At 40.2% G+C, this 26,019-nt stretch overlaps 1 protein-coding gene across 1 annotated transcript in view; it reads left to right on the top strand.

Annotated features, from left to right (window-relative positions):
• Nucleotides 1–26,019, top strand: part of RAB3GAP2 (RAB3 GTPase activating non-catalytic protein subunit 2) — a 101,927-nt gene that overhangs the window by 9,697 nt on the left and 66,211 nt on the right. Inside the window, exon 2 of the mRNA XM_005690485.3 lies at nt 12,739–12,800. Coding sequence (XP_005690542.1) covers nt 12,739–12,800 — 62 coding nt within the window. The remainder of the gene's footprint in view (nt 1–12,738; nt 12,801–26,019) is intronic.

Below are 26,019 nucleotides of genomic sequence, written 5' to 3'. Positions count from 1 at the left end.
GTAATCCATTTGCAGTTCCGTGGGCATCTCTGCTATAGGCAGAGGGTAACCACTGATGCAAAGCAAAAGTATAGCATTTCAAGATTTGATTTGCAGAGAGATGGATTTGGTGGCTCTGAAAAGGGTAGGTTTTGTAGTTCAGAGTTAGAGGTAGGTATGAATTTGGGACATGGACTTGGAACATTTGGGAGATGTTCATACAACTCTAGATCAGGGTCTTCAGAAGTAAAGACAGGACTAAGGCAGGAGCAGTGGTGATGGAATCTGAAGCTTGAGAAACGTGGCAGTGGCAACCTGCGCAAGGAATTTGAACTGAGAAATAGGACAACCAGGTCAGTATTTGAGAGACAGTTCTTTGTTAGCAAAGAAGAGAATGAATGGGAATGGTGGGTGAAAGTGGAAATAGAGTGACCAGTTGGGTGGCCTTTGTTCAGTTCAGTTCAGTCACGTCCGACTCTTTGCGACCCCATGAATCGCAGCTCGCCAGGTCTCCCTGTCCATCACCAACTCCCAGAGTTTACTCAGACTGGCGTCCATCGAGTCGATGATCACATCCAGCCATCTCATCCTCTGTCGTCCCCTTTTCCTCCTGCCCCCAATCCCTCCCAGCATCAGAGTCTTTTCCAGTGAGTCCACTCTTTGCATGAGGTGGCCAAAGTACTGGAGTTTCAGCTTTAGCATCATTCCAGTGTCTATCAAAAAGGGAGGTAATCTCCCTTAGATTGGTATTCTTCAGATGGTATCTAATGGTCTACACAGTGACAGTTCTGGATCTGTACGACAGTAAGTGATTTTGTATGACTACTGTGTTAATATCATTTGGGACTATCGAGACCCTAAATGAACTTTCCTCATGAGAAAGAATTCTTGAAATTCTTAGGTGTCTGCCATACCATATTACTCCTTTGAAAAAGTGACCAAAAAACAGTTCTTTGAACACAGATCATTGTTCTTTGTATCATGTGAGCCTAAGCCTCACATATAAATTCTTCAGAAGAGAGACTCTCAGGTCAAGAGAGATAATCACGTATTATTACATCGCCTCTATTTTTTTTAAGTGTATAAAATCAGACGTAAAATCTATCTTCTAGCTACTCACATCCCCCCTCCCAGATGTCAAAACTTTAGTCTTAAGCTTTTTAGTATAGTAGCCACTAACTTCATGTGGCTGTTTAAGTACAAATTAATAGAAACTAAGTAAAAATAACAGTCCAGTTTTTCAGTCATACTAATTACATTTCAGTGGCCACATGTACCTACCTGCTGCTAAGTCACTTTAGTTGTGTCCAACTCTGTGCGACCCCATAGACGGCAGCCCACCAGGCTCCCCCTTCCCTGGGATTCTCCAGGCAAGAAAAAGTGAAAAGTGAAAGTGAAGTCGCTCAGTCGTGTCTGACTCTTCACAACCCCATGGACTGCAGCCTACCAGACTCCTCTGTCCATGGGATTTTCCAGGCAAGAGTACTGGAGTGGGGTACCATTGCCATCTCCAATGTACCTACCTAGTGGCTACCTAATGGACAGCACAAATACAGAACACCACCATCACTATGGAAAATTCTGTCATTATAAAGTGCTGCCCTAGCGAGAATCTTCCAGACTTTCTGCTTAGACAGTAAACATACATGCTGTTGGGATGTTTTATTTCTCTATTTTGCATTTTATATTACAACCTCATTTTTGTAAAATGTACATTCTGGAACTTTTTTGGTTAATTTTTAATGTCAACTGTTGTGACAGTGTCAAAAGATGTCAATTTCTTTTTCAACCTGTGTATATAAGTGTAGCATTTTTTTTCTCTAATGTCTGTACAGTTATTTCAGTGAAGACTACCAGGTTTTAAACATTCCCCTATCAATGAACATTTAGATTATTTCCAATATTTTTACTACAAGAAAATGTTCCAGTAAGCATCCTTGTACATGCTTTACCTAATATGTTTCTATTTCTGTATGTAAATTTCTGGGATTGGAATTGCTGGATAATAGAAATTCACATTTTAGTTGTTGAGCACAGTCACATAGTTAGTCTAAAAATTGGTCAGCTTTATTCCTGTCTGTGGTAAACAGAAATGCTCATTTATACCCACACTTGTCATCTTCCTGTGTTATCAGTTTCTTTGATTTTTGCTCTTCCAATAAATGAAAAATGGATCTTAGGCGATGCTAATGTTATTATCAGATTTTATCTGTGTGTTTTTTTTTTAAAGCAACAAGTAATAGCAAGATTAAGCTGGTATTGGAAGAATTTACCTTAACTGTAAGGAAAATTTTCTCACAAGGACAATCATATTAGAATTGAATAAGTAAGGAAGATACTGAATTGGCTTTAGAATTTGCAGAAATTAGCTCTGGTGAGCAGTATTTATATACCTTCACCCTCATTTACGTTCCCTGTTCAGTTCAGTCACTCAGTCGTGTCCGACCCATGCAGCGCGCCAGGCCTCCCTGTCCATCACCAACTACCAGAGTCTACCCAAACCCATGTCAATTGAGTCAGTGATGCCATCCAACCATCTCATCCTCTGTCGTCCCCTTCTCCTACGTTCCCTGATCTTTTATTATTTTATGCTGCTTTGGATATAATAAATTCGTAACACATGAAGTTGTAGGAAACAACTATAAAGGATATAGAAAGTCTATCTAATATACAAAATATATTGTTGCCCTTAGTAACTTCCTTTAAAAAATAAAATGAGTAGAAGAATAGGGCATATTAAATTTCTTCAAGTCTACAGTTTGTTTTTATCGTTTTTATTAGGATGGGTCTAAAGATTTCTTAGATTTGGAGCAAAAGAAGCATACTTGTGTTTTTTTAACTTTATTTAGAGCAAGAAAAGTGAAAGTGCTAGTTGCTCAGTTGTCTTACTGCTCTTCTCTCCATGGAATTCTCCGGCAAGAATACTGGAGTGCATAGCCATTCAGTTCTCCAGGGGATCTTCTTGACCGCAAAATCAAACCTGGGTCTCCTGCATTGCAGGCAGATTTTTTTTTTTTTTTTTTTACCTTCTGAGCCACCAGGGAAGCCCTTTAGAACAAGAGGATACACTCTGTTTCTGCTTAAAGATATTTTCAGTTCTGTCCTTTTTTGAAATGACTGTCAAAACATTCTCCTTGAGTGATAAAGAAGGCCACTTATTTGATAACAGGAGTCCTTAGAAATCTGGAACTGGAAGGGGCCTTACAGACCTAGTCTGATTTAATCATGGTGTTTTGAAAGAAACTCCTGTTTGTTGAAAATGGGATGGCTTCCTCATTTTAGACTGCTGCCTATTTTTATGTGCTGAGAGGACTATGCTAATATAAAATTTATATTCCCATTTTCCATTTCTTTAGAAATAGAAAAAGATGAATAATTCTGAGGCACAGGAAATTAAGCAGCTTCTCTATTCTTTAGGCTTTTTTTTTTTCCTTTGTATTGCTATGTGATGCTTTCTGTGGCTTGGCCAAGAAGAGCCAACTAAAATTGTTGAGCTTACGAATTATTTACAAGTTATAGGTTCTGGAGGTTGGTGCTCTTTATAGATACAAGTACATTTTCTTTTTCCTGTTTTAGAAGAATGGAAATGAATTTTCTTCAGTGCTAGTAAGATCTTTTCTTAGATCATAGAGATTAAATTTTCTTTTTCCTAGCATTTAATGATTTCAGTTTCCCATTTAGTTTTCGATCTTGACATACTCATATTGAGGAAAGCAAATACTGTCAAATTAATTGCCCACTTCTAGAATTCATTTTCCTTTTTAGCTTCAGGTTATTTTTAAATGTGAAACTATTACTCAGTTTATGAGGACAGACTGTTCAGAAGCAAATTGGAATAATGTATATTTTAAATTAAATAGAACTGTGAACAGCAAAAATTGAATTTCTCATTTAAGCTTTTGTTGGTAAAATAATTCATTCATTGGAAATATACCTTAAAAGACATCTATTATTTTTTGGTGCTTGAATTACAATGTTTTCTCCATAGTTTGAAGGTTTCAGTGACTATAAAAGACTGATGATATCAAGTTTTTTTAATACCAGTATAATCTAATCTCTTCAGGGAAAAAATTCTCCCTAGAGGAAGTTGTAGTTACATTTTATGTTTTAAAGTCATTGGTTTTATTCATTTACCTGATAAGGATAAGAACAAGAGTTTTTGTTGCCAGTTTTTCTAGACAGTTCAAAATAGTCCTCTTCAGTGATATGTATGAAAAAATGATAGAAAAGTCAAATTACTTGTCAATGAGGAGGTTGTTGCTTTTTATTACTAATACTTATAACTTCATTTTGTTCATGTTTATTTCTTTCTACATCATATAAGTTGATTGGAGATAAGCTTAGAAATTTTAAATAGAGAGCAAGTATGATTCAAGGTGTGGTATAACATATGAATGAGGGGTAATTTTAGCAAATGAGGTAGTAATGACATAGTAGTTATGACTCACATAGTAATCTAAACTGGCAAACTTCTTTTCATTGTTACTGTTTATTTTTATTTTTTTAAATTTGTCTTTGGCGGCACTGGGTCTTCCTTGCTGTGCAGGCGTCTCTCTAGCTGTGGTGAGCAGAGGCCACTTTCCAGGTGCAGTGCACAGGCTCCTCATTGCAGCGGCTTCTCTTGTGGAGCTCAGCCTCTAGAGCACGAGGGCTTCAGTAGTTGCAGCTCCCCCGCTCTCAAACACAGGCTCAGTAGTCGTATCTCATGTACTTGAAAGCGCCATTTTTTTCAGTAGGCAGTACTGGAAATGAGGTAGGAAAGCCCAGTTGAAACATGGACATTTGAAATATTTGGCTTAGAGCTGATGCTGCCCTGCTGTGCTATAGTTGTAAAATTACTGCTTTAGGAGCAACATCTGGCAGGTGAGCCATAGCACTAAAGTAACAAACCTAGGGGAGCAGTCTCATGATCTAATTTTAGATGTCTCCAATAGGCAATATTTGCCATTTCTTAGCTGTTTTGAATATAACCTGTTTTATTCACTGTTGGCAAAAAGAATATTTGCATAATAAAATACAGACACATTTTGAGAACGATGTGGGTGTTCTTTTTTGCCTTCAAAATGATATGGTGTTTATTTGGGAACTCAGTGTTCTTTGTAATTATTTTTTCTAGCCTACCAAAAAGTCAGGTTTAAAGTAAATGCTTAATGGAATGAATGTATTGGTTTTTCTTTACTGATGCAAGATCTTTTTAAAGTAATGATACAAGTGTTGTTTTGAAATGTTGAAATATACGTTGTGTGTGTTTGTGTGTGTGTGTGTGTGTGTATCTATCAAATACAAAGATCCATTGATCCATATTAGGCCAACTATATTCAACAATATTTCTAGGGGATCTTTTTACATAGTCAAATTCTGCCATTTAGACTTAAATTAGAACAAAAATACTGTTTCTTGTGTTCTTAATCAAAACTAAAGCTAAAGATTGTTAATTATTTTTCCTGACTAAAATGGAATAGAGAATTATCAAATTTTATCAATATATATTTATAATTTTACATAGAAAACTTATTTACAAAAGATAGTTTTGATTTGGAATATAAAGTCTTTGTATATAAGATAAAAATAAAATGTTTTTGTATTTCTGTGGAAATGTAAAATATTTAGAATCAACATCTGATTTGCTTACCATATTTAAATATGTTAATTTAAATCCTGCTCCTTTTATAGGGATATATGGGGAAACCTTTGTGTTAGAAGGTTATTTTCAAAGACTTGATATCCTAAATGGATATAAATATTTAAGTACCTACAGTGTTCTTGAAGATGCGTATATGTGTGTGTAAGAGTTTGAGCACACACAGTATGTATATTTCTTGTCCTCCAAGGCTTAAATGGTTAGCTGTATTGACATGGTATACCTTTATGATCAACCAGACAAGTTAACAATGCAACAAATGACCCGACGCAATTTATAATTCTGAAAGGAAAATATAATCAAATGCTGTGGTTTCACAAGCGGGAAAGATCATTGATAGATGCAGTAAAACTTCATAAATAATTAACCCAAGTCCTGAAGGAGAAGGTGAATTTGGAGAGGTGGAGACAAACGGGAATACTTAAATTAGTTGACAGATACAGAATAGGCAAATGCACAGAGTAAGAATGAAGAAGGAGGGTGCTGTGTTTGGAGAGTAATTATTTTAACAGCCATCAAGGGTGTGTATGTGCCAAGCACTGTTCTTTTAACTCTTAACAAAAATGGATACAGTTATTAACTCCATTTTGCTAAAGAGGAAGCTGAGAGGGAAGAGATTAAATTGCCTAAGGATATATGACTCTTCAGGGGTAAAGCTGAGTATCAAACCCAGGCAGGCTGACACGAGACACCTAACAGTTGTTCTAGAGCTGTGCTGTCTTATACTGTGCGGTGGAGCACTCGGAATGTGTCCGGTCCCAGCTGAGATGTGCTCTGGGTGTAAAATACGTATTGGATCTTGAAGACTTAGAGAACCAATGTGAAATATCTCATGAACAACTTAATAGTGATTACATATTGAAATGATGTTTGGGGCTATACATATTAAATAAAACATATTAAAGTTAACTATACCTGTTTCTACTTTTTAAATATGGCTGCTAGTCAGTTTAACAGGGCATGTGTGGCTTGTGTTACATTTTTTTTGGACAGTGCTGCTAAAGGCTGCCCTCCAGTAAGTGAAGAGGCTAATGAAGTGAAAGAATAGAAACAAGGAGGGCAGGCAGAGGAAAACAGGAGATTTTAGATCAGATTAGATTGGCATTGAAGTTTATCCTTGAAGCTAGTATTCCTCCGAGCATCATCCATGGACAGCCTGCCTCACATTTTCAGGATGGGATCAACCCTGAAACTTCAGTCATCCCTAATTCATTGTTTTAATCTCTTTGAAGATATTTTAAGGCTCTCTTATCGTGGACGTGAGTTTGAGTGAACTCCGGGAGATGGTGATGGACAGGGAGGCCTGGCGTGCTGCGATTCATGGGTTCGCAAAGAGTCGGACACGACTGAGCGACTGAACTGAACTGAACTGAACTGAGAGAGGCCATGCTGCAGAAGAGACTGTAACTCCAGTTTTGTAAAGGCAATGGATGTGGATGCCATTTTCTTAATATTCTGATCAGTGTTGTTGAATTGAACTTAAGCCAGATAAAGGATACAGGCGGTTGATGACAGTGTCATTTAAAGGATTGCTTTCTGGAGATTAGGTGGTTACTACTTACTTATTTAATAAATGGGGGGGAATACATACAATTACCCCATAATTATAGCCTAGCCTTTGACTGAAAAGCATGCCACTTGGCTCATTAGGTGAACTGGGTGATTTGGTGATTTGTGTGGTTTTTGGAATTCTACACTGGATCCTGATCACGCTAAAGAAGTTTATGTCTTGAGTGTCCATCCTTGATAGTACATTTTGTTAAACTGACTTTAATTCAGTTGCTCAGTTGTGTCTGACTCTTTGCATCCCCATCGACTGCTGCACACCAGGCTTCCCTGTCCATCACCAACTCCTGGAGCTTACTCAAACTCATGCCCATAGAGTTGGTGATGACATCTAACCGTCTCATCCTCTGTCGTCCCCTTCTCCTCCTGCCTTCAATCTTTCCCAGCATCAGGATCTTTTGAAATGCGTTAACGTCGGACTTACATCTTTTCAAATGAGTTTCAGCAAGAGTTAGGACTTTCAAATCACCCTGGCTTATAGAAGGTTTTATCTATTTATTCTAACAGACCATCATCGTTTGATGTCTCATTTCTTCCTGTTATGTAGAAATTTATAGACCTTAAAGTTTTGTAGTAAATGTTCCTTATTGACATTAAATGGCCCAGTTCTCAAATGTTAAACACATTGCTCTTGTTATTCACAACTTTGATCAATAATCAATTAAAATACACTGATACTGACATGGATTGAAGAAGAGCATCCCTCATAGAAAAGTTACCAGAAGGAAAGACCACCTGAATAAAATGTTGTATATGAATGGCATCTTTATTAGACATTCAGCAGCTATTTTTTCAATATAAACTTTTTGAAGATTGTGCTTGACCTGCTTTCATATTTGAGGACATAAGAAATAACCTTGGTGAGGTGCTAAGATTCTGATACTTCAAGAGTAGCTGTCAAATAGCAGCCTGCAAAACAGTATCAGATGAATTTTAAAGTAGGTCAGGAGGCTACAAACTTTACATCACTGACACTGAGTAACAATAGTCAGAAGGTAGTATCTTATTTACTGATGTTTCCATCTTTGATTTTTTTTTTCTTTTATGTTCCTCATTTTTAAGTTGACTAAAATTTGGACTGCATTTTCTTACAGTGTTATAAATAATACAGAGAATTCTAAACCAACCTTCAAAAATATTTTTAACCTCTCCAAGTAAGAGTTCTGTTTTTCACAATCACCTTCCTTTAACCTCTTTGTACCATGACCCCTTGGGGAAATGTATTCTTGTGATAGTGGGAGGTGCCTGATTAATATTTCTTTCCCTCCAGTTAATAGAAATTCCCCAGTCAGAGACATTGAGATGGGTAAACCGTCGTGAGCGCCACTGTTTTGTAAAAAGAAGGTATTTCTCAGAGTTTTTTTTTCTTCCTGGAATGTTTTGAATTGTGCTTTATGGAGAGAACTGGGTCTCTGCAGGGGCTGATAATCAAAATTTCTGCTGTCTTCTGCTGATTGAATGAGTCATTTGTGAATGGAGCTGGGTACATTTTTACCACTATGGAGGAGAAATATCTCATTTTTTATAGTTTTCTTTTGAACAGCATTCAACAGAGGTTATGTGCACAGACTAAGCTCTTTGGAGGCTTATTTTGCATTTGTATGTCACTTAGCACAGGGCCCAACACAGAAGAGATGCTGTATTGTGTTTGTTGAATGAATACATGATTAGCTGACCTTCATGAAGTACCTTAAATTCTGCATGTTTTTCCAGAGAATGTGGTAATTTGATAAATATTTTTATAGCAGTTTTAACATTGAGTTGTGGACCTTAGAGCAATAAGCTTTACTACACATTTTGCTTTCTCATACGAAAGACGTTATCAGTTGGATGGCCTAGTTACCATCAGCCCATAAGAAGATAGTTGCTTTCTATGCAGTAGAAAAATTAGCAGACTAAAGGGATTGCCTAACAAATTTAGATTGCCAAAGAGCAACTGTAGTTTTCCAAGTTACAAAAGAGAAATTTCCAAGTCTCAATATCAGGGGAATATTTCCATGTTAATGTAATGAAATCTTGCTTTTGGTCTTACTTGTAAGCCCCACTGTTTCCTAATATTACTCTTATTCATAGGCCGTAGGAGTAAGTATGGGAGAATACTAGGCAGCGTGGGCTCTGGAAGTCAGATAGAACTGAATTCAAACCCCGCCCCTCCATTTAATCCTCTGGATCTTAGGCAAGTGATGTAAACTAGGCAATCTGCTTTTCTCTGTAAAAAAGAGGGAAATAGGGGATCCTTGTCGTTCTTATGTGAATTAATGTCAGTAAAGCACTGAAGCGTATAGAAATGCTGAATACATGTTAGTTGTTGTTACGTAATAACCTCTGTCTGAATGGCTTTTTTTTTTTTTTTTTTTTGCCTCTTTGCCTTTGAAAAGTTTCTAGCCACTTTAAAAAAAAAAATCTGTGGACCATTTTTAAAGTCTTTATTGAATTGTTTAAAATGTTTGGCCCCAAAGCACGTTGTCATCTTAGCTCCTTGAACAGGAATCATACCCAAAGCCCTGCGTTAGAAAGTGAAGTCCTAACCGCTGGATCACCAGCGAAGTCCATCTAGCCACTTTTTATAAGATTTCATTTAAGATGACTCCTCCCTGTAGTTTTTCGTCTCTTTTATGGCCTTGTCTGAGTTTCCATCAGTTCAGTTCAGTTCAGTTCAGTCGCTCAGTCGGGTCCGACTCTTTGCGACCCCATGAATCGCAGCACACCAGGCCTCCCTGTCCATCACCATCTCCCGGAGTTCACTCAGACTCACGTCCATCAAGTCCGTGATGCCATCCAGCCATCTCATCCTGGGTGGTCCCCTTCTCCTCCTGCCCCCTTCTCCTCCTGCCCACAATCTCTCCCAGCATCAGAGTCTTTAGTAGTCAGTTACAGCCATCACCATGACGATTACTTGTCTCTCTCCTACACTAGATCACAGATTCTTTAAAAAGAAAAGGAGTTCATATGTTTGTATTTTTCTCTGTTTCTACTACAGGATTTGGCACAGGGTATTTAACAGAACAGTTGTTAAATTGTTCAATTGATGTGTCTATGGAAACCTTTTATTAGTTGTACAGTGTTAATCAAATGATTAGTACTATGTTAGGACTTAATATATGGCTAGCAGTGTGCTTGGTACATTATAAAGTAGCTATTTGGTGTTTAAGTACCAAAGATGGGGATATTGCCACAGAGCTAATTGAGCAGAGATTTCGAGTACTAGACTGTAACTTTTTTTTTTATCGTCTAATATATAGTTGATTTTAGCAGCTTTTGGAACGTTGTAGAGAAGTGGAAGTTCTTTTTGCTTCCTTCCTCCCTGTCAGCAGATAACATGTTCAGTCCCATCTTTTAGGCTGCTTTTTCCTCCAGAATTTTGAGGCTGATTGGTTTAAATACAATATTTTATTTATATTTTGTAGTATTTTAATAGCTAAATCCTGATCACTGGCATTAAGAACTTATTATGTTGGGAGAATGACATTAAAACATGTATAATATCATATGTGAGACAAATCGCCAGTCCAGGTTCGATGCTTGATATAGGATGCTCAGGGCTGGTGCACTGGGATGACCCAGAGGGATGGGATGGGGAGGGAGGTGGGAGGGGGGTTCAGGATGGGGAACACGTGTACACCCATGGTGGATTCATGTTGATGTATGGCAAAACCAATACAATATTGTAAAGTAATTAGCCTCCAATTAAAATAAATTTATATTAAAAAAAGAACTTATTATGTGTCAGGCACTGGGGACTTAGCATCCTGATGGCAATCGCACTAACTGTAGGTACTGTCATTTTCCATGGTGTTACAGTAAGAGAGCTAAAGCTTACGAATACGGGATAACGGTTCTGGGTCACAGAGCTGATAAGGGCTGGATCCAGGATGAACCTAGGTAGTCTGATTCTGGGGCTAAACTTATAATTAGACAACTATCTGCTCTTTTCACACTTAGGGAAACTTTTATTTGTTTTTTAATTTGATTTGAAGTAATACATATAGAGTATCTGGTGTTTGGTTCAGAATGTTAATAGTTCCTTTAAAAACGATAGTTTTATTCATTCTTTTCTGATATGGTTTAAGATAACCAAGATAATTATATAAAAATATACTCATTAATTTGGGATTTTTTTTTTTATTTAATTTTTTAAAAAATTTGACTGTGCTGGGTCTTTGTTGAGGCATGTGGGCCTTCTCTAATTGCTGTGCGTGGGCTTAGTTACCCTGTAGCATGTGGGACCTTAGTTCCTTGACCAGGGATCAAACCCTCATCTCCCATGTTGGAAGACAGATTCTTAACCAGTGACTACCAGGGAAGCCCCCAGTTTGGGATTTTCAGTTCCCCATTGCAGTGGTGGTTGGACATCTTTATTTTAATACAAGACCATGTTCTCATGTATGAGAAATCCCACAGTGTCAGGAAAAGGTGGAAAATAGTAGACCAATCTGATTTCAAAATTGTTTTCTTAATCTTTGATACATCTTATTAAAATACTTTTAAAGATCATGGCATCTGGTCCCATCACTTCATGGGAAATAGATGGGGAAACAGTGGAAACAGTGTCAGACTATTTTTGGGGGCTCCAAAATCACTGCAGATGGTGACTGCAGCCATGAAATTAAAAGACTCTTACTCCTTGGAAGAAAAGTTATGACCAACCTAGATAGCATATTGAAAAGCAGAGACATTACTTTGCCAACAAAGGTTCGTCTAGTCAAGGTTATGGTTTTTCCTTTGGTCATATATGGATGTGAGAGTTGGACTGTGAAGAAGGCTGAGCGCCGAAAAATTGATGCTTTTGAACTGTGGTGTTGAGGAAGACTCTTGAGAGTCCCTTGGACTGTGAGGAGATCCAACCAGTCCATTCTAAAGGAGATCAGCCCTGGGTGTTCTTTGGAAGGAATGATGCTGAAGCTGAAACTCCAGTACTTTGGCCACCTCATGTGAAGAGTTGACTCATTGGAAAAGACTCTGATGCTGGGAGGGATTGGGGGCAGGAGGAGAAGGGGACGACAGAGGATGAGATGGCTGGATGGCATCACTGACTCGATGGATGTGAGTCTGAGTGAACTCTGGGAGTTGGTGATGGACAGGGAGGCCTGGCGTGCTGCGATTCATGGGGTCGCAAAGAGTCGGACATGACTGAGCGACTGAACTGAACTGAACTGAAAGATATCTGTGTGACGTTTTAGGTGTGTTTTTGGCCATTGTGTACCTTTAACTTGTCTGGTATATTAAGTAACAAATATTTGTCATTTTAAGATTTTTTAAAAAGTCACCTTTGCAGTTTGATTTAAATATGGGTAAACTTGATGTCCAGTATCCTGAAATCCAACTAACTCGCACACTTACATAGATGTGGAAATTCGGGTCATAGATGTGGAAATTCGGGTCAGATGTTTCCTGAATATTATTACATATAGCAATATCCTGACCTAGTATAGTTTACCATTGTTTTCTTCCTTGATATGAGGTTGGTTCTATTATGTTTAGAGGAAGTGTTTTTAAAATAACTTAAGCTCTATATTTTACATAGTAAGCGCTTTTCATCTTTTTCAAAACAGGTAAATCAAACTGGGAAGATGATGGTTGGGGAGCATGGGAAGAATCAGAACCCCAAGAACCTGTAAGTCTGCAAAAATATGCATGCTTTTTGATAGTGACAGTTTCCTTTTGTAATGATGGTGACATATTTCAGTGTTAGGTCAACATTTTAAAATCATTATCAAGAACATTTTTTGCTTACTCAATAGTACTTAAGTAGATGCCTGTTTTTAAGGATTTAATGACTTTTTATAGCTCAGTCAGGGGTTCAGTGGAGAATAATTGTTTTAGGAGTCTTTCTCCTTCATTGGTTATTCTTTCAGACTCTTGAATTTATTCATTCAACATAGATTTGTTAAGTGCCCACCATATTCTAGGTGTTGGGAGTGTAGCATTGAGCGAGTAAACAGAGTCCCACTCTGTGCAGTGTATTTTCACCTATAGATAATAGAAAATCTAACCTGCACTGGCTTAAATAAGAGGGACACTCATTAGCTCACATAAAAGGAAGTCAGAGATACTCTGTATTCCCAGATGGGTTGACGAGGCCATTCAGCTGTGTCATCAAAGACTCATGTTCTATTCTACATACACCATGTTGACTTCATCCTAAAGCTTGTTCCTCTCACATGCGTGGTGGGGCAACTTGTTTTTTCATTTCTGACCAGAGAGAGAAAAAGGCTGGGGATTTTCATAGCTTTCTTCCTTGCCTTTTATCTCCTTGGCTCATTTCTGAACTAGCCACTAGCAAGGTATATGAAATTTTCATCAGTCAGTCATATCACTTCCTGAAGCTGGAGGATAGAGGGTCAGCTTTTCCTGAGGCCCATGGCTGCACAGGGGAGGAGTTGATACCTGAACACTGAACAAAATCAGGGTTTTGTTTTGTTTTGTTTTTTAAGAAAGAGAAATGAACCTGTATATTGGATAGGTCTTATCATCCCTGTGCCCAGCTGGGGAGAGAGGGGAAAAAAATTTTTTTAAGACACATGAAAAATATCAAATGGTGGTAGTAGAGAATGCAAATGATGATGTAACAACTGTCGATTGGGTGGCCTGGGAAGGTGTTTAGGAGGATGTTATTTTAAGCTGAGGTTTGAAAGATGGCAGGGAATCAGCGAGGTATAGGTCTGGCGAAGAGCATCGCAGGCCAGGGCAACAGCCCATGCAGAGGCCCTGAGGCAGGATGGGCTTGGTATTAGAAGGAAGGAAGAGAAGGCCAGTGGGGCTTGGCAGGACTGAGGTGGCTACAAGAGGGGGTTAGAGAAGCAAACCGGCCTGATTAAAGACTTCATGAATTTGAAGTTTATTCTAAATGCAGTAGGAAACCACACTGATCTGATTCTTTATTGTTCATCTTGCTGCTGTTTAGAATAGATCAAAGTAGGGAGCAAAAGTGGAAGCAAGGGAGACCAATTAGGAGGCTTAGTTGAGAAATGATGGTGACTTGCATTAAGATAGAGAAAGAGAAATTGTTAGATTCAGGATGAGTTTGAGAGGTAATGCTAAGATATTCCTATGAACTGGCTGTGAGGTATGAGGGGGGAAGGAAGAACCTAGAATTAATTTCTTTGATCTAGGGCATGGTATATAGTAGATAAAGTATAACAAGATGTTGCTGCTCCCTAAAGCTGAATAATAGGTACCATTCTCTTTATTTTTGTCAATCTTTGAAACTATCCATAATAAAAGGTCTTTGAAAATCCTTCTAGGAACTTCCCTCATGGTCCAGTGGTTAAGAATGGTGGTCCCTTCTTCTACTGCAGGGGCCACTGGTTCGATCCCTCGTCAGGGAACGAAGATTCCACATGCCACATGGTGTGGTTAAAAAAAAAAAATCCTTCCAGATATTTGGCTTGAGCTACTGAATACATGGTGTATCATTTCCTGTGTTGGGAAAGACAGAATAGATGTGGAGGAGAAATGAGAGAGCATCGTGTTGTAAGCCGCAGAGCATGTTAATGTCATATAGAGTTGTAGCAAAGCTCCAAGGGGAGATACAGAGCAGGGGACCATTTCAGAGGACCTCAAGGAGGATTGGGATGTGCTGCATAGGATGCAGTGCAGCTCAAGGAACTTAGTTATCCCATCACCTCCGCAAACACCACCTTGTCCCTCTCTGCTCTAGTCCTGTGTCAACAGGGAGACTCAGTTATACTGTCTCTGCATTTGCTAATAAGACTGACTAGTTTCTGCTTACTCATAACTTAGACTCTAGAGTGTCTTCAGTTCTTTCTCCTTTTCATTTCCCCCTCAGAGCTCCTATGAGGATTTTACTGAGTCTGTTCATCAGCATCCAGTGTAGGATATTTGGGTGGGGGGTGGTGCGGTGTGTAGATTTATATGAGGTCAGGGACTTCCCTGGTGGTCTAGGGACTTCTTGCTTCTGCTGCAGAGGGTATGGGTTCTATCCCTGATGTGGGAACTAAGATCCCATATGCCACATGGCGTGGCCAAAAATAAAAAAGAGGAAAACTTCAGAAAAACAAGCTGGTGCTGAGTTTTGGTACCTATTTAGAGGCCCAGAGGCCCTCATCTTAAAGAGTCTACTGGTCCATTTGGAATGGATTTTTGCTTGTGAATGACGCAGTTGGGGATTTGTGTGCAAGGCTAGTTCTCCTTACAGAGATCTGCTACATCTTCCCTGATAGCATTACAGGGGTGGGTTCACTGGCTGTGTGTCATACACCTGCTTTTTGGTTTTGCCTTCCTTAAGCTGACAGTTTCTCATGGTGTGTAAGCCAACATAGGAGAAAACGGGACTTCCCTGGTGGCTCAGACAGTAAAGAATCCACCTGCAATGTGGGAGACCTGGGTTCGATCCCTGAGCCAAGAAGATCCCCTGGAGAAGGAAATGGCAACCCACTCCAGTATTCTTGCCTGGAGAATTCCATGGACAGAGGAGCCTGGTGGGCTACAGTCCATGAGATCACTACAGGCTGGGGTCAGAGAAGCAGGCAGGCCTGGTGTAAGGCTTTGTGAATTTAAAGTTTATTCTGTGTGTGATCAGAAACCACACTGATTTCTGGTTTTTGAAGCTCACCTTGGCTGCTCTGTGTGATAGGTTGCCTCCCATACTCATAAAGGTCATGGGTTGTTTATTGTTCAGTACTTCATTTTGATGTTGCACCGTCCCAGCTGATCCTGGTGACATGGACAGTGGCAGCCTAGTTAGACTGTGTAAGTGTTACCAACCTCCTTTCAATCTGACATGTAAGTATGTTGTCTTCTCTTTACTGGGAAGGCGATCCTAAATCTAGGGATGACATATCTTAACTGTTTGAGTTAAAAGCCAAAATATGCTTCTACTCCTGAAAACACACGAAATTACTCACATGTGGAGCATGGCTTGAGTCAGATAATAGTTGAGTATTCACAAGTGACTCTTGGGAACGAGGGTGGCTTTTCCTCTTTGTCTTGATGGATTTGCTCACACTGTGGACTTGAAATGCAGGAAGTAAGGCAGTATTGTTAGGCCTTGTTGACAACAGTTTGGGGGTACCAGTCATTCCTGTTCGAACCGTTTGCCCTGTCATAGTCTCTGATATATGGTGAGGGAGAAGGTATTTGGATGACAACAAAAGTGGGCTAGAACACTGAGGCAGTTATTCAGATGTTCAAGTCATCCTGCAGTGTTTAAGAGAGCTTCTCTGAATTTGGATCCAGTCTTCAAAACAAGACAACATGGCACTGTGGCCAGGGAAAAGGATGTGACCTCTGACACAGCAGCATTATCCAGAACTTTCTCTGTGTAGTATCATTATGAAGTTCTGCTGAGAAAAATTTTATAATCAGGACTATTAGTAATTTTACTCAGCTGAAGCAAGAGACTTCTGTTACCTCTGCTACCATCTACAGTGATTAACAACTCCAAAGGTACAGCCAGCTCCAGGGGCCTAGCAAGAATCAAGAGTGCATTTTGTCAAATGCATGAAATGCAGAAGTGGCATGCTGTAGTCAGGGTAGTAGGTGTAACCACCTAGTGGGAATGGAGAGGGAGCTTCCTTCCCTCTCTTGTCATGTACAGACAGCAAACCCAAAACCTGCCTTCCATGAGTCCCCTGAAAGTTCTTGTCCACATTAAAGATGAGTGAAGTGAAAGTCACTCAGTCATGGTCTGATTCTTTGTGACCCCATGGACTGTACAGTCCATGGAATTCTCCAGGCCAGAATACTGGAGTGGGTAGCCTTTCCCTTCTCCAAGGGATCTTCCCAACCCAGGGATTGAAGCCAGGTGTCCCACATCGCAGGTGGATTCTTTACCAGCTGAGCTACAAGGAAGCCCAGGAATACTGGAGTGGGTAGCCTATCCCTTCTCCAGGGGATGTTCCCGACCCAGGAATCAACCTGGGGTTTCCTGCATTGCAGGCAGATTCTTCATCAGCTGAGCTATCAGGGAAGCCCTGAAGATGAGAGAGACCACTTTCAGTCCTTAAAGATGAGAGAGAACAGGATTGGAAGAAGTGGAGCAGCTTTAAGTCAGGATGCTATCACTATCAAAACAATGAGAGGCTTTTCCACCAATTGCCATTGGCAGTTACTGTGACTAACAGAGGAAAGTAGGCTTTCATTCTTGTTTAGTCTGACATTAAGAGACGACTAGTGTTCTGGTCTTTAGGAGGCTGCAGTGGTGTGTCAGTGAACCATAGAGAAGGGTACCTAAGAGTAAAGTGTGGCAGCCTCTGCCACTGACTGCTGACCTGAAGGCCAGCTCACTGCTACTGAGTCCAGCAGAAGAGCTATAAAAAGTCAGAGTGCTTTTTATCTCCAGGAGACTGTCAACTCTTTGATAGTGGTTTCTTATTTTTATGGCAGAAGGGAGTAAAAAGCTTTTGTAATCAGAGAGATTTAGTACCAGGGGTCTGGATAAGGCTTTGCTAAGGAAGGAGAAAGCCTCTTTAATTTTGCTTCTGGAGTGTCAAGTAGAATGAGGACTCAGTGAAGAAAGCATAATCTAGTATCTGTTATCATCAATAGCCAGCTGCGTCCAAGAAGGCATTCATCTGTATGGCAGGCTTTGGAACTTTAAGCATGACTTCCATTATAGAAAAGGACAAATGTCCTTCTCCTGTAGATATTTCATGCCTGTGTTAGTCTCTTGGGCTGCCATAACAGAATACCACAGACTGGGTGGCTTAAACAACAGAAATTCATTTTCTCACAGTCCCGGAGGCTGGAATCCCAAGGGTAGTGTGCCATCTGGGTTAGTTTCTGATGAGACTCTTCTTCCTGGCTTGCGTCCTTACCTGGCCTTTCCTCTGTGTGTGAAGACAGAGAGTGGGTTCTGGTGTTTCTTCCTCTTATAAGGATACCAATCTTAACAGGTTGGGGCTGTGCCCTTAAGACTTTATTTCACCCTGATTGCCTCATTAAAGGCCCATCTTCAGATACAGTCACATTGGGAGTTAGAGCTTATGAATTTGAGGGTGAGATACAAATCAGTCCTAACAGTGCCCCAAATAACAGATCCGTATCAGGTGTAACTTTTATGTCTAGAAGTGCAGTGGATAAGGTTAAGAAATTCCTCCTCGCCCGTGAGTAAATACACTAAAAGATTGAAAGACAAGCAGAATAGGTTTTCAGGATGGAAGAAAAGGCAAAGCAAAGATCTTTCCCCGAATTGAATTCTAAGCTGGCATCATGACAGATTGTACCTGACTAGGGGAAGTGGGGAAAGAAGATATTGTACGATAACACCTATCACTTAATGATGTATGACAGATAGTAAATTGTATTTTTTACAGTGTTGTAATGGGCTTCCCTGGTGGCTCAGATGGTAAAGAATCCACCTGCAGTGTGGGAGACTTGGATTCCATCCCTCGGTTGGGAAGATCCCCTGGAGGATGGCAACCCACTCCAGTATTCTTGCCTGGAGAATCCCCATGGACACAAGAGCCCGGTGGGTAACAGTCCATGGGGTTGCAGAGTTGGACACGACTGAGCAACTGTGCACAGCACAGCACAAGGGCTTTTAGCTGGGGTATAGTTTTTCACTCTGGGAAGAAGGTGATACTTTGCTGAGCCTCACGCTGTAATGGGAATTGAGCTTCCCAGGTGGCGCTAGTGGTAAAGAACCCGCCTGCCAGTGCAGGAGACACAAGAGACGCAGGTTCAGTCCCTGGGTCAAGAAGATCCCCTGGAGAAGAAAATGGTAACCCACTTCAGTATTCTTGCCTGGAAAATCCTATGGACAGAGAAGCCTGGCGAGCTACAGTCCATGGGGTCACACAGAGTCAGATATGACTGAAGTTACATAGCATGCATGCAAGGGCTTTTGGTTGGGGTATAATTTTTTGCTTTGGGAGTAAGGTGCTATTTTGCTTAGCCTCATGCTATAATGAGAGTTGAGGCAGTGGGAAGAAACTTGCCAGGCTAATTTAATTTTAACTAGTAAGGCAGATTGAATGAGCTTTCTTTCATTAAAACCAAAGGGTTGAAAGTACAGAATCAAGGATTAGCTTGACAGCAGTTTGTGGAACAGGAACACAAAAGGTCTTAGGTTAAGGTCCTCAGTTAAGGTAGGCAGCATGGGAAATTTTCATTCAAAAAGACAGTCTAGGACTGTGTTCCATCTGTTTTACAGAAGGTGATAGCATGCCGTTTACAGAGGCACTACTGATTTCACACTTTAATGGGAATATAAGCATGCTTGCCAGATAGAGGCCCCAGAAAAATGTTCATTTACAGGCTGAGAGATAGGAGACAGTGAGACCTGATTAGAGATTCTTAGAGCATTAGTGAAAATGTTAGTTTCTCAGTCCTGCCCAACTCTTTGTGACTCCATGGATTGTAGCCTGCCAGACTCTTCTGTCCATGGGATTCTCCAGACAAGAATACTGGAGTGGGCTGCCATTCCCTTCTCTAGGAAATCTTTCCCAACCCAGACCTCCCACATGGGAGGCAGATTCTTTACCATCTCAGGCAATAATCTGGAGTAATGCTGGAAAATATCTTGCCTTATTTTAGTGCCAGTGGACTCTGGTGCCATCTGCCACAGAAGAGATGTAAGCACGGGCTCAGCCAGAGGCAGGAGAGCACCCACAGGATGCTGCAAGCATGCCCCAGGCTCTCCTGTGAGGGGTGTGGTCGCAGAGGGTCTCTTTCCTAAGGTGGGCCTCATCAGGACTTTGGACTTGTAGAAACACTTTTGTTTCCCAATGACCTTCCTCTCCACCTTAACACGAAGCTGGGTTTAGCCTAGTGCTTTTCGATCGGGGGTGATTTTGCCCCTGAGGGGACATTTGGCAATGTCTTGAGACACTTTTGCTTGTCATAGCTTGCGGGGAGGTGCTAACTGGAGGGATGCTGCGAGGTATCTTACAGTGCACAGGGCATCCTCCAAAACAGGATTGGCCACCCAAAATGTTAGTCATGCTAGAATTCAGAAATCGAAATCGTGGAAAGCCCATGGTTTCTTGTGTAACTCTCTGAGCCTCTCTTCCCATCTTTACCTCCTTTTGTTCTCTAAAATTTCTTGGCCTCGTTTGTGGGCCTCTAAGCTTTTGGTCTTGTAAATCAACCATACCTCAATTTAAGAAATAAAGTTATTTAATTTTTTTTGAAAAGGACGGGGAAAAAAACCCCTTTTATCTTTATGGCCATGAGTTTGGTTTTAGTAGATTCCTGTGGAGAGGTTTGCTAGGATGAAAAGTGCAGCTAAAGAACTTGTTCACCAGCAAACAGTGTAACCTGTTCCTGGGTCTTTGACCACAGACCAACCAACAGTCCAGGCTCAGTCTTAGTGGCAATATTAATGCCTAAATATTTAAGAGCAACCTATTTTTAGTCTCCATATTTAGTCTCCATATTTTAGTCACCACTTTTCCTTGCTCTCGACAGTTGTCCATTTTAGTTCAAGTCTGGACTCCGCAGGCATTCCTTCAGGGTAGGTTCAGGGAGTTGGTTTTGCATAGTGATGGCCCTCTGGTCTTCTGGCAGGGAGAGAGGGACAGCGACTGAATGAGGAGTCAGGGAGGGGATCTAGGGACCTGCCTCTGCCTAAGCACTTTTTCAACCAAGCCTTCTGACTTTAGCCGCTCTTTGCTCTCACTTCCACAGGGAGCTGGCACCAATTCCTAAGCCTGCTGGCAATTTTGCAGTGCAACTGGAGTTGCTTCTCAGCTTTCCCCAGCATCACTTTAGTGGGAGTCAGTTTTCTAAGGACTGTAAAATCAGTTACCTCCTGTCCATCTGCTTTCTAGATCTCAAATTTTAGTGGTTTTTCTCCTCTTGTTGTTTTTGCCCATAGTTGAAGCAAACTCTTTTCCTGCTGGTTTTAGTGGGGTTGAGAGTGCTGAGAAAGTGAGAGTAAAATTGATATGTTTAATTCTCCTCATGTCAAGTCCATATAGACTTCATTTTTACATACTGTTCTAAGTCTTGCCTTCTCCATTTAGTGTAATACGGAGGTTTTTCTGTGTCTCCATATATAAATCATCTAGTTCTTTTAAAGTAGTACTATTTCATTGTCTAGATGTATTGTGATTGATTCAAGCACACCCCTGTTGAGGGACATTTTGTTTTTGTTCTCTTTTCTGTCACAGGCAATGCTGTAATCATTTTTACATCTACTGTGCGCCTTTGGTTACACGTGTGTGCAGTATGATGAATGCAAGTCAGACTGCCAGAATTTCTATCCTATCTGTGCCACTCAGTGACTGTAGAACCTTGGACAAGTTCTGTAACTTCTCTCAGTCCAGTTACCTCATTCCTAAAGTGGGACTAATAGGATTATTAGTCATAGGATTAAAATTATAGGATTATTGAAAGTGAAAGCGAAAGCGAAGTCGCTCAGTTGTGTCTGACTCTTTGCAACCCCGTGGACTGTAGCCCACCAGGCATCTCTGTCCATGGGATTCTCCAGGCAAGAATACTGGAGTGGGTTGTCATTTTCTTCTCCAGGGGATCTTCTCGACCCAGGGATCGAACCCAGGTCTCCTACATTGCAGGCAGACACTTTACCCTCTGAGGGAAGATGAAATAAGATGTGCTTAAAATAGTACCTGGAACAAACATAGTATGTGCCACAGTAAATGTTAGCAATTCTTGTTTTTCCTTTAGAATAAATTCCTAAAAGGTATACATGTTGTTGTTGTTTTAGTTATTACTAAGTCATGTCTGACTCTTGCGATCCCATGGTCTGTAGCTCGCCAGTTTCCATCCATGGGATTTCCCAGGTAAGAATACGGGAGTGGGTTGCCATTTCCTTCTCTAGTTGACCTTTCTGACCCAGAGGTGGAACCCATGTCTACTAGATTGGCAGGCAGATTCTTTACCACTGAGCCACCAGGGAAGCCCGAAAAGGTATACATGTATGTTTCAAATTTTAATAGAAATTGCCGATTGGTGCTTCCAAAAGCCTGCCACATTGTATATTTCAAACATAGTGAGACTGTCTTCCTTCACTCTCTGTGTCACAGAAATGAAAACATCTCTGAGCTAATTGCTTTCCATCATTGTCTGCTATTTATTTTGTAAAAAATGAAATATTTCTCTGTATGCCTATTTTTATCAATCCTGGGAAACTCAAGACTATGAGAGATGGATGTGTTTTCTTACAGTGGTACTTTTTGAAATCATTGGCCCCTAGTAGATTATCAAACTATATACTTTGCAAAACCAGAATGATGTGAAATGCCATTTCAGTGTTTTAATTTGTATTTTTAAATTTATGAGTGACGTTGGTCATCTTTGCGTTGGTCATCTTTTCGCTCAGGTATTGTTGGGAGAATGTGTACTCTGTGTGTGTGTGTGTGTGTGTGTGTGTGTGTGTGTGTGTGTGTGAACACTAATAGCAGTTTAAGGTCCATAGCATCGTTTAGCTGTCAGATCTGTTCTTACTTATGTTGGATGCTGATTATTTCTTTTTTATTGAGTCTTATTTGTCCAACTAGATAGTAAAGATTTTGAGTAATAATTTGTTAGTATTTGCTTATATCCCAGGAAGCACATAGATTTTAGTATTAAGTGTTGTCTCAAAAATAAAGAAGTTTGATTTTTATGTTTGGTGTTTTGTTGTAATTATTTGTGAAGTGAATTTTTTGTGAGTAATGAATTTCGTTTGTAAAACTGAAGTTTACAGAAAATTGAGGTAGGGAAAAAATATAAAGACTACAATACTCAACTTTCTAGCATCTAAGAATAGTCATCATTACTAACTTTAAGAAGTAATTGGCACATTTGGCTGAGTGGTTGGATGAATGGGCACACAGATAATTCTCTAAAAATGGGATCATATATATACAATTTAAAATAATAGCATAATTAATCCTGTTGGAATTGACAGTTGAAATAAAACTGGAAGGGTTACTGAATTATCGTTAAGTTACTCTAAGGGTAGAAAGAAAAGTAATTTTAAAAAGTGAAAGATTGAAGTCAGAAGTTTTTGTGACTTCAAGGTGTTTGTAAATTTTTTTCCTTTGGGTTATCTGTAATGAAATTTGTAACCAACTTTATAGCTCTTGCCTTGCCTCATTTTAATTTTGACAAGACCTTAACTTAAGATGTTTGATTTGAGAATTTTAGTCTGTGATCTGGAAAAAGGCCAAGACCAATACTTTTCATGATGTGTTAGAGAAAGCTCTAAGGTTCTACAGAGATGCTTCCTCATTTCTGCTTTTATCTATTTCATATATTAAAATACTGTATAAAATTTTGTTTGGGAATAAGAAAGTCCTGCAACCTAAAAAATAGTTTGAGAAGCATTGGGAAGTACATATGCTCATAGGAAACTAGGAAAAAAAAAAAGACAACTTATATAGCATTGTTATTTACTTCTTTGTGTTTCAAAATTGCCAAGCACTTACATCTCTTGGTTTAGAAAGTGTAGTTCAGTTCAGTTCAGTCACTCATTCATGTCCGACTCTTTGCGACCCCATGAACCGCAGCATGCCAGGCCTCCCTGTCCATCACCAACTCCCGGAGTTTACCCAGACTCATGTCCGTTGAGTTGGTGATGCCATCCAACCATCTCATCCTCTGTTGTCCCCTTCTCCTCTTGCCCTCAATCTTTCCCAACATCAGGGTCTTTTCAAATGAGTCAGCTCTTCATATCAGGTGGCCAAAATATTGGAGTTTTAGCTTTAACATCAATCAGAAAGTGTAGATGGCTAGTTCATTCCCATGAATTAGGAAGTGAAATACTGAGAATTTACGCTGAATATGCTGACAGTCCCTTGTTTGTAATGGATTCTGTTGGCACCACTGTTACATGTATGTGTCTGTGACAGCACAGTGACAGTGACAGTGAAAGCTGCAAGTGATGGACTTATTAACTAAAGCTGAAAGCTTTGAAAAATTACTCTGGGCTGCTGCAGGGGCTCTCTAGTCATCACAGTGGTTGATACACTACAAAACATTTGCGACTCTTCACAGAGTGATATTTACCAGCTATAATGAAAGGTCGGTTAAATTACTGCATTTTCCATCTGCTGCCTTGTGAAAGACTAATCATTTGATGAATTTGTGGGATTAACATCAAAAGAAATAAAAGTTTAAAATACGTATTTGTTATAGTCCTCGTGTTTAGAATGGATTCCCTTTCATAATCCATGTTGATGGCTTCCATATTTGTGCAGATTAAGAAAATATTTTACTAATCTCAAGGCAGAGAAAAAACTTTGAAGTTTAGGATATGCTAAAAGAAAATTATAGATTCTCTTTTCTCACCCCTAAGCAGGAGCTGTGTTTTATAGCTAATGGATGAATTTAATGTTAAGTTTAGTATCTGAGTCAGAGAAGGCAATGGCACCCCACTCCAGTATTCTTGCCTGGAAAATCCCATGGACGGAGGAGCCTGATAGGCTGCAGTCCACAGGGTCGCTGAGAGTTGGACACAACTCAGTGACTTCACTTTCACTTTTCACTTTCATGCATTGGAGGAGGAAATGGCAACCCACTCTAGTGTTCTTGCCTGGAGAATCCCAGGGACGGTGGAGCCTGGTGGGCTGCCGTCTATGGGGTCACACAGAGTCGGACACGACTGAAGTGACTTAGCAGCAGCAGTATCTGAGTGCATGCTGATTTTTGTGGCAAGCCAAGATAGTCCTTGATGGTGCTGTTTTTGTTTTTTTAAATATCATGCCTCACTAGGGAAATTAACTACTTTATTACATGATCGCATTATTGTAGAATCATTACCTTCAAGGGAGCATTTTTCATGGCCATGGGCCCCATATTCGTGTGGGGAGGTTTTCAGAAAAATCTTAATTGTTAGCAGATACCCTTATGGTACAAAACAGTGATGAGCTTGCATCTTACCAGCCAGCAAATGTGTGTAGGCACATTCTTATGAGACCTTGACAGCCCACTTTCCTCCCTTTACTGTTTTTAATCATCGAGGGACGCTCGTCTTTCAGTCTAGAAGCAGACTAGAGCTCCTTGTCACCCCCTTCATTCTGAATGCCGAGCAGAGCGGGGTTGAAGGGGCTGTGACAGTTTTGCTTCTAGGGCGCAGCTTCTCAGGGCAGTGCAGCTTGGAAACAGCACAGGGGGTTGTCCAGGCGGTTGCACCCCAGGGCCTGAATTCAAATGCCTGCGTCCAAGTCCCCGCTCCCTCTGTGTGATGTAGGGAAGGAGAGGAGTAATGGAGCCTTCTTGGAGAGCAACAGTGAAAATTAAGTACGATTTATATGTAGAGCATTTAACACAGCGTCTGACACTTAGTGAGTGTTTGGCAGATGTTCCTGTGTACATCATCCAGGTCACTGATGTCAGCCCTGTGTCATTCCTGTTGAGTTAGGTGGCCAAACCCAAACACACATCTGGGGCAAACACTTCTCAATGAAATCACTGTCCTCTGCTTAGGGTGGCGCCCAAGGATTCCTTTGTCGTGAGAGGAGATTTCACATGACTGGCCTCATTCCTGCCACGTTGCTCGGGTGTGAGTAGCAGGCGTTCTAGGATGGTGCACAGTGTCGGACGCCTACTTCCCCGCACTGTCGTTCTCTGCTTGCCTTTGTGTACAGCGTATTAATTGTTGATTCAGATGTACCAAGGGGTTTCTTTTCCTTTTTGAGGACTTACTGAAAGACATTTGATTTATTGGAGTTCTTTGCCCACCTCCACTCCCAATTGTTTTCAATTCTTCCATTTGCTTTATCATTTTCAGTTAAAAATTCACACTGCATGGGGCAAAATAGCTAAGCCCGTGGAGAAATAACACATTTTAGCTCTGTTTATAATTTTAAAGATAATAACTTGTTTTTAGTTGTGTCCTTAAAAGGCTTTTTATTTTATCATATCTGATGCATTGAATATTGTACCTTTCTGAATTAAATGTGACCAGGAACTTGTGGTTGCTC

This window comes from Capra hircus, chromosome 16, assembly GCF_001704415.2.
Source record: "Capra hircus breed San Clemente chromosome 16, ASM170441v1, whole genome shotgun sequence".
Taxonomy (NCBI): Eukaryota; Metazoa; Chordata; class Mammalia; order Artiodactyla; family Bovidae; genus Capra; species Capra hircus.
Note: the sequence above shows the minus strand (reverse complement) of the source record. Positions and strands in the feature narration are given on the sequence as shown.